This window comes from Setaria viridis, chromosome 8, assembly GCF_005286985.2.
Source record: "Setaria viridis chromosome 8, Setaria_viridis_v4.0, whole genome shotgun sequence".
In the NCBI taxonomy this organism is placed as follows: domain Eukaryota; kingdom Viridiplantae; phylum Streptophyta; class Magnoliopsida; order Poales; family Poaceae; genus Setaria; species Setaria viridis.
The window spans coordinates 33,022,587-33,032,211 of record NC_048270.2 but is presented as its reverse complement, the minus strand read 5'-3'; the positions used below and the strand labels follow the sequence as shown (position 1 = coordinate 33,032,211).

Sequence of the window (9,625 nt, the reverse complement as noted above, 5' to 3'; positions counted from 1 at the left end):
AAGATAGGTACATATCTATATAAGTATTATGTTGAAGTATTGAAAAATAAGAGAGTAGTAGGTAAATAATTTTAATTATTAGCTAGGAGTTTAATTTCTAAATAATTTTTAAATACAATAGCTTCTAAAAACATTAGCCTGTACGGGAGCACAGGTGTTTATCAAATGCGTATCGCGTATCGATGATTTGATGATTTTAGCCACCTCCAACATCTCACACCTTTTCAAATAAAAAATGAGCTTTACCACTGTGAAGGTGCCTGATATTTCAATGATCAAAAGGGACTGAAAGAATTATTTAAAACACACTTGAGTAGTGCTACATGAACAGAAGTTTAATTCTTCTCATCTCTGGTAGTTCCTTGGGAATAGTACCGCTATCATACTACTTGTTCGTCGTGGCAACTGAGTGGATGGAGATAGATTTATATGCAGGCATACTTCCCGCACTGCTAGCAATGTGCAAGATCGATGCGTTTGTAATGCTTTAGAAGCAGCAAAGACATGACCATGTAACGACTTTCATACATTTCCCTCCCCACAAAGATCCACCACATGCGAATTTGTTGTATAGTCATTGTGTGCATGAAGAAAATAACACTTCCATAGTCTGCTGATGAAGCTTCTCATAGCGTGAAGGGAGGGTCATGCTTGTGTCTTTCCCCAAGGACTGAGGTATTCGTTTTGTCCTCCCAGGTGTTGCATACTTATGCAGTGTCACTCCCACAAAATATACCAAATGATTCAAGAAAAAACTGCCGGCAGCTAGTTCAAATGCTGAATATTCTTGAGATACATTTTTAGTAGTACGTTTGGTACGTCCATTACAGAGATCATTTTTATTCCGAATGAACATTAAGAAATGATTCAACTGGATAATTATAGGGATTGTGGACATTGCTTTCCTTGGCAGTTGATAATTTAAGCTTTGGTAACCAATTGACACCTGGTCTGCATGTTCGTATTGCAATGGTCGTTTGATCTTGTCAGATTCCTCCAACATCTCACACACCTATTAGCTATTATTTCTCTCTCTAAACTTGCAATTACTTCCGATTCCTGCGATGTCATTCTCCAACTTCATAATACAAATACATGAAGAGGAAAAGATATCAAAGGAAAATATTCTAACACATTGCTAAGAGTGCTACATGAACAGAGATGTGCCTCTTCTCATCTCTGCTAGTTCCTCTGGAGTGAGAGCTACCAAAGCTACCTGTCCATTCTGCCAACTGAATGGACGTAAACGGTCTTATATATAGGCATACGTCCTGCGCTCCTGTCAATGCGCATATCGGATGCGTTTGGCATGCATCGGGAAGAAGGAAGAAGCGTGACCATGCAGGTTGCTTTCTACCAATTCACCAGCAAGAGGCATTCATCACCAGCCCTCTCTTCAAATTTCCAACATGCATATCAGCATATGTTTCCCACACACCAAAAACACACAAAAAGATCTACTTGTTTGTTCTTTCAAACTCCCTTCTAGTAATATTTACAGCAAATCCATTCAGAAAAAAAGGTAGTGAAGACGACGACGCCTGCATCATCTGGTGGGCGCTCATCCCAGGCATGGCTGGCTCGGTTCTACTGCTGCAGAAGTTTGCAAAAATACATCTTTGAATGGCCGCCTCATGTGGCTCCACTCCTCTGTTCTTCAGTCTCTGCTCTTGCAGCGTCGATATGAAAAACGAGATGATGCTTTGATGTCTAATTATTGTTTAAAGGGGGTTTATCTGGCTGAAAATTTTCCAATAAACATTCACCCGCAAGCTTTTGTCTACGACCGATCTACACAATGCCACTCAATGAAAAGTGGTAACAACACCGAGTGTATTTTTTAAAATATAACAGAATCTCCTTTTCTTTACCAAACCAACCTCACTCAACAACTGCATTCATGGAATGTGCCTTACAAAATGGTAACAAAAAGTCCTAATCCAACTTGAACTCTACTTGACGGTCACGCTTCTCACGTTGCCTTGTCCCTGACGTGTGGTCTTCGGTTCACCTTCGTAGTCCTCAGTCCTCTTCCATGCTTGTTCACCGTATCTACGACACCTTCACTTCTCGAGATCCATTGTTCACATTCATGCAAACAAGGACAAAGAACACTGCACCTCTGACCTCCGAAGGTGTTCACACAGAGAACGTAATAACGCTCGACCTCCAACGAGCGAAGTTGATATCCTTGGCCTAGATCCTCAACAGACAAGTTTGAAGATTTGTGTTGAATGACTGATATGGCTTCCTTGAGTCACTTGATCAAGTCAGTTTTCTCCAACATCTCACATGTCTTTTTTTCTATCTGCACTTGTAGTTCCTTCTGGTTCCTGCTATGTCAACCTCCAATTTCGTAATACAAAAGCACGAAGAGGGAAAGAAATCAAAAGAAATTGTTCCAACACATTTCTTGGAGTGTTACATGAGCAGAGATGTGCCTCTTCTCTCACCTATGCTAATTCCTTTGGGGTTTTTAGCTACCAGCGCTACTTGTTCACTCTGACAACTGAATGGATGTAAAGAGCTTTATATACAGGCATACGTCGCGACCTCCAGTCGATGTGCATGCTTGATGAGTTTGGCATGCATTAGAAGAAGCAAGAACATGACCATGGTAGTTGTGACCACGTCACTAGGAAAGCATGCATCATCCGGCCTCTCTCGAAATTTCCACAATGCTTTAGTGGTGTTAGTCAGTTTTATGCAAGTTAGGCGCTGTTTGAATACTAGGTGCTAAACTTTAGCAGTGTCATATCGGATGTTTGAATGCTAATTAGAAGGACTAAATTGCGCTAATTATAAAATTAATTGCAGAACTCCTGGACTAATTCGCGAGACGAATCTATTAAGCATAATTAATCCATCATTAGCAAATGGTTACTGTAGCATCACATTGTCAAAACATGAACTAATTAGGATTAATAGATTTGTCTCGCGAATGCAATTAATTTTGTAATTAGCCTATGTTTAATACTCCTAATTAGTATCCAAACATCCCATATGAACACCTCCTTATTCTAACTTTCTAACTCTCTTCTAAAAATACTTACATTAATTTTTTGCTCTGCAGCCTCTGCTCTGCTCCGCTGCTCTGTTCCGCAGGCTCTGCTCCGCTCCTCTGTTCCGCAGCCTCTGCTCGCGCCGCCTCGAAGCCAAGAGAGGAGCTGCGCGCATAATCGCTTGCTGCTGTCAGAGCGTGCCATAGCTGCTGTCAGCTGGTGGTTGCTAGCTCCACCATGCATGAGAAGTGAAAGGGAGGTGCCGGGCAATGTTTTTCTTTTTTTCCCTTTTTTTCTCTTTTTACTGTCAGTTCAGCAGGAAGTCATTTTCTTCATACCAAGTACTACTAAGTCGTACTGGTATCTTTTCGTTAAAAAAGTCTGTAGCTGTGTCCAAATTAATTTGGGTAAATGGATAGTGAAAGAAAACGTGCTTGGTCATATCATACCAGTACAAAGCATAAACCAAATTCAAATGTATTCCTTTGCAATTTTGATTCAAAAGAAAATGGATTTGTAATAATCAACTTGTTTGGGGAAAAATTGTTTGGGGAAAAAATGTTTCCGTGACCATACCATTATGCATAAAAATTTGTGTCTGACTTTTTTCTAAATTATTTGAAGCATTACGGTCGACTATGCAATAGATACCTCAGTCATGTTGGAAGGCATGATATGGCGCAGAAGCCATGCATTTTGTTATCATGGTAAAACAAAGGTAGTGACAATTGATTGGTTATAAGTTGTTTCAAGTTCTAAATCTTGGAGAACATTGGATGCATCATGCTTGTCCTTCTGTTGATGTAGTAGAAAATGGCATGCAGTCTGTTTTGGTTTGCTGCTAATTGATGCTAAACCCACCCATATCGTGTTCTCTAGTAGTAAAGGAAGTACATAAAGTATCTGCATCTTAAGGGTTGCCACAAGCAAGTAGTACCGATAGTTAATAGCTCCAAAGGGGCAGGCAAGTGTCTACAGATCAGATCATGTTCTGAATGAAATGAACAAAGGAGAAACTACAGAATCATGCATATGCTTTGCTCCATTTCGTCTAAGGAACACAGAGATACTCTGTGACGCTGAAATTCTTAACGATTTCAGAGTTAAGACTGGAAAAGCCCTTGAGTGGAACAAAATACTAAAGTTTTAACATGATCTATAACGAAATTTGGAAACTATCTGCCATCAACACCAGATATTGTGACATAATTAAGGCTGCAAGGCTCGACAAGTGTGGACACCTCATCCTCTGTCAACCTTACATGGAAATATGCCGGGTGCTTAGGCTCAGGCAAGGTCATGCTTTCACTGCTTAGCATGGCAATCACATCTGACATAGTGGGTCGATCAGCAGCATTTTCTTGGACACACAACAATGCGATAATAATACATCTCATCATCCCTAGATTCTGATTCTCAGCAATTGATGCATCCACGAGCTGAAGCCATCTTTCTTCTTTCCACAACTGCCATGCCTGCAAAGTGCACGAGCGCAAAATGCAGAAAGATTATGATGACAAAATACATAAAGGGACTTCATGATTTTGGAAATGCTTCAATGATCCACCGGAGAAGGGAATACTGTTAGTGGTGGAGTAGTCGCGGTAGTTTGAAAACAGTGTCATGCCCTTCAAAAGTTTTTCCTTACCATTTTTGAAAGATCATAAACACATTTTTTTTCATGTTCAGAATTGAAAAACACTTACGTGCCCAAGAAGGTTGATGAAGTCTCCATATCGGTGGAAACCTGATGTTCTTTGACCGCTGACAATCTCAAGAATAAGCACACCGAAGCTGAATACATCAGATTTGACTGAGAAGAGGCCTTCTGAAGCATACTCTGGAGCCATATAACCACTGAAAGGACATGTAATTAGATCCTTATGTCAAGTAACAGTATTGTTAGCTATTTGTATAGCTGGGATGGACAAGTTGGTAAGTCTTACTATGTCCCAACAATCCTCTTTGTGTTTCGTTCAGTATCATTTATGCCAAATATTTTTGCGAGCCCAAAATCTGAAATTTTTGGGTTCAATTCATGGTCCAAGAGAATGTTGCTTGCTTTGAGATCTCTATGGATGACACGCAAGCGAGAGTGCTTATGTAAATATAGAAGTCCTTGTGCTATCCCTTCTATTATTTCTAGCCGTTTGTTCCAATCTACCAAGGCTCTTCTGGTTTCATCTGCAAATTATTTATCATAGGTATATTAAAGAAAATACAATTGACACTTACATTTAATAACCAAGATTTTGTATTGCAATGAAGTGAGAAGTAATACCAAAAATGAAGAAGTCCAAGCTTTTATTTGGCAAATATTCATAGATTAGTAGTTTCTCCTGTTTCTGGTAGCAGCATCCTAAGAGCCTAACAAGGTTTGTGTGCTGGAGCTTAGCTATGAGTTGTATTTCATTTTTGAACTCTATGAAGCCTTGCCCTGAATGTGAAGCAAGTCTCTTGACTGCAATCTCCAGCCCGTCAGCAAATCGGCCCTGGGACAAGTTTAGAACCGACCGTTAGTGATACCTGACTAATATTCTGTCGGAGACAAATCAGAAACGAAGAAGAGTTAACTGCATAATTGAATGATATGTAAAGCTGAAGTTCTGGTTTTGTCTTTTTGAGTATGGGCATATTCATGTGTACCTTGTATACAGGACCGAAGCCTCCTTGCCCAAGTTTGTTATTTTCCGAGAAATTACATGTAGCCTCTAATACTTGTGAAAAGTCATAAATCGTGAATTCCGGATTCCTTCCTTCCAGTCCCCAAATCAGTGCTTCATCTTCATGGACATTCATCTTAGCTAAATTCAGAGTTGATGTGATACATTCAGTTAAACTTAATGCACAATCACACCAATCTAGTATTTTGAAAAAACATGAAATAAAGCTCAAAAATATTTTTGTCAAGGTTGCCGACCTCTTATGTGCCTTATGAATCTGAAGGAAACGAGGACGCAGACAAACAATGCAAATAGTGGAGCAACCAAGGCAATAATCAAGGCCCTTCCAAGAGGCTCTATTAAATAAATGCAAATGGTTAGCTAGTTACAATGCTTGTCGCGTGGTGATATGAAAACAATCTTCTCCTTGATGAGTCAATGGACAGTAAAGAAATGCTGCTTACTCTTGTGATTGGGAGATGGTGCTGGCAGCGGGGTGGGTTGCGGTGCTGGAGTTGGAACAAGACCATTCGACGGCACGGAGGTCAGCTCGCCATAGAACGGATACGTATCGTACCTCAGATTACACCACGCACCAAGGATCTGTCCTCGATGCCGCCCGGCGAAGTTCGTCATCGCCAGGTTGCTGATATTCGTGAGGCAGCGATAGCAGAAATCCACTATCAATTCCGGCACACACTGCGCCATGGAGTAGATTGGCGGAATGCTTCCGCTTCCATCATCGGTCGTGCTGCGGATTGCAGCGTAGTGCTTCCCTGTGTTGTTGAACACCTTCTGCACTGTGTTGTTCAGCGCCATGTTGATGAAGTGGATGATGGTTGTCTCCTGGTTGAGGCCCTTGTCCCAACCAGAGAACAAGGGCTCGGTGGTGACATTCATCAGGATGAGAGCACCATCGCTGTAATCTGCTGAAGATGCCATGGAAGCATTATGGAGGAGTTCAAGGAAATTCTTGTCGGAGAAGCGGAGGAGGCACGCGTCGTAGAAGACGGTGGCGTCCTTGCCGAGAGCGCACTGCTTCCGGGCGACGTCGAAGGCGGCGGCAACGCAATTGCGGCACGCAGAGGCATTGACGTAGCCATGGCAGAGCGCGAGGGCGTAGACGGTGTCCGGGACGGCGCCAACGGAGGCTTTGGCGAATAGGTCGGATCCGGAGACGGCGTCGCCCGGAGGATCCACGAATGGTGTCGAGGCCGGGAGCATGCTGGATAGGGTCTCCAGGTTGTTATGGTATTTGCTGTTGGTCGTGTAGGTGCCCGTGGCGCCGCAGACCCACCAGGGTTCGGTTGCGACCATCGGCGCCAAGCTAAGAACTAGCAGGATGATGAAGATCATGGCTGTCTACGAGTACCGAGTGGTGTCAGAGAGGGCTCCTTAATAGTTGACCAGCGGCCTCTGTGGAAAAGTCAATGATATCAGCACCATGGAAAAGTCAATGATATCATGACTGGAGCTAAATGCATGAACCTATCAAAGGAAATGGTCTACAATTAGTGCGCCTATTAGGTAGTAACCATATAGTGACCCTGTGAAGGGCCTAATTAATAGTGACCTGCGGTCTCTGTGGAACAGTCAATGGTATCAGCGCCATGGAGTATTGCATGTGCATTGTACAGGGTCAGACTAAAGATAAATGCATGAACCTATCGTAGGAAATGGTCAACAATTACTCCGTCAGAGATTTTTTCTGTTAATTTCTCTCCCCTATAACTTAATTAAGTGACATTGCCATTGTGATCCATTTTAGCAAAATTTAGGTCAGTCCAATGGCCCAAAACAAATCGAACATGCATCCCAACCTCTATATTAATAAATGGATAGACCTCCTCGGTGGAGTCTACAGGCATAATAAGGAATGTAGTTGTGTACAATGAAACTATACATTATACTACACGGCCACATATCATCCGCGTTAGATGGGTGGGCAAGTCCTCAACACCATCATTTAATAGTTGATCAGTTATATTAGGATTTCTTCAAAATTTCACTGGAGCGAAATGCGTAAACCTGTTTGGAACTTAATTTGGATACTCCTGCGAGAATAATGTGCAAAACGAAGTCAGATTTGATGTTTAATTTCTCGGGTTCAACGTTAGGCAACTTGCCCAATTGCAAACAAATTCGTAGTTAGTACTATAGATATTTTCATTGTTTAAGCGACAGTGTAGAATTAACTAAACGTAACTGTTTCCAAGACTTCATAGTTGTGGTTTTATATTGAACATGTTACCCCATTGGACATCTTGCAGTGTAACTATTCATGGCGATATATATACAATACACCTATCAATCTATGCGTACACCCACTTCTCCGTGCGCCACAACTGCTGCCACTGTCACATCAGCCGGCTGCCATTAGGCCTCCTCTCTAGTTATTCCCAAGGAGGCCATAACCCTAAAACTTTAACACTAATTCTAATTCACTGAAGAGCTAGAAATGACAAAGGGTTCATCAGGAAGATGCAGTGGTGTGGTGGCCACTGTCTTTGACTGCTAGTGTGCAAGGAATTGGCTCCCGACATCTTAAAGGGGAGGTGAATTAGAATAACTTACGTACTTATGGTGTGGACGTCGTGTGGCTTCGCTCAAGGGAGGTATCCGCTGTTTGAGGGGCCCGCTGCACCCACCCGTGGATCCGCCCCTGATTAATGAAACAGTAAAAACATTAATAATTAATATTCTCTCCCGTGAACTAATCTTTCTCGATTACACTCCCAGCCGATTAATTCTACATCAAATCTACCACGCATGCACGTCCGTTAGTCTTCCAATCATACACTACTAGAAAAATTATCTCTGAAACCCCCTTTAGTACCGGTTGTGCAACTGGTACTGGCCATCTGGTACTAGAGAGGGGTCCTTTAAGTACCGGTTCAAATAACCGGTACTAAAGGGTACCCTTCATTACCGGTTGGGGATACCAACCGGTACTAAAGGGCCTCCCACACCGCGGGGTATCCCCAACTGGTACTATATTTTTTCCTCTCTTTTCTTATTTTCTATTTTTTATTCTATATTCGTATTTCGTATTTATTTCCTTTACGTATACAAGTTCTAATACGCTAATATGTAAAGTTCTATTTATTTTTAATACAATATTTGAGATAATATTATATATATACATATTGTACATATACATATCATATTTACTATTCTGAACCCGAGTCCGGTTTGTGCACTAGCTGAGATCCGTCATAATGAAACTCCCCCGCAGGATTTGTGACCTCGTTCAGAAGAAATCCACATAATTGTTCTTGTATTGTCCTAAAAACTTCGGTATCAAGGAGTTTTTCCTTCCTGGTAATGAAATAGACATACTTAATATAAATTTTTTGAACAATTGAAACTTTTTTTTGCAATATAAGCATATGAATTGAAATATTTAATATAATGTTTCCAAGTATATACACATGGATTGTTTTTTAAAGTATAAGCAAATGAATTGAAATACTTAATCTAATTTTTCTAAGTATATACACTTGGATTGGTTTTTTAAGTATAAGAAAATGAATTATAAATACTTAATCTAAATTTTTTGAACAATTGAAACTTTTTTGAAGTATAAGCATATGAATTGAAATACTTAATATAATGTTTCTAAGTATATACACATGGATTATTTTTTAAAGTAGAATTGAAATACTTAATCTAATTTTTCTAATTATATATACATGGATTGGTTTTTGAAGTATAAGCAAATAATACTTAATCTAATTTTTCTAAGTACATACACATGGATTGGTTTTTGAAGTATATGAATATGAATTGAAATACTTAATCTATTCTTTTTAAGTATATACACTTGGTTTGGTTTCTGAAGTATAATCATATGAATTGAAATACTTAATCTAATTTTTCTAAGTATATACATATGAACTGGTTTTTGAAGTTCAAGCAAATGAATTGATTTTTGAAGAATATACACATGAACTAAATTAT

General features: G+C 40.3%; 1 protein-coding gene across 1 annotated transcript; it reads right to left on the bottom strand.

The window, feature by feature from the left end:
* Positions 1–3,919: 3,919 nt before the first annotated feature.
* Positions 3,920–7,044, bottom strand: LOC117833027 (cysteine-rich receptor-like protein kinase 15). The gene is made up of 7 exons (XM_034712371.2): positions 6,130–7,044; positions 5,923–6,021; positions 5,649–5,806; positions 5,284–5,494; positions 4,949–5,186; positions 4,709–4,859; positions 3,920–4,477 (listed from the first exon to the last, which is right to left on the bottom strand). Exons 1-7 carry the CDS (start codon positions 7,019–7,021, stop codon positions 4,178–4,180), a joined length of 2,049 nt encoding a protein of 682 aa, XP_034568262.1. The 5' UTR covers positions 7,022–7,044; the 3' UTR covers positions 3,920–4,177.
* Positions 7,045–9,625: the final 2,581 nt, after the last annotated feature.

Excerpts from the sequence above, each read along its gene's own strand:
- LOC117833027 (XM_034712371.2), bottom strand. The coding sequence starts at position 7,021 with ATGATCTTCATCATCCTGCTAGTTCTTAGCTTGGCGCCGATGGTCGCA. Across the intron at positions 4,860-4,948 it reads AAGAGGATTGTTGGGACATA|TGGTTATATGGCTCCAGAGT; the intron begins GTAAGACTTACC and ends ATGTCCTTTCAG. Across the intron at positions 4,478-4,708 it reads TCATCAACCTTCTTGGGCAC|GCATGGCAGTTGTGGAAAGA; the intron begins GTAAGTGTTTTT and ends TGCACTTTGCAG.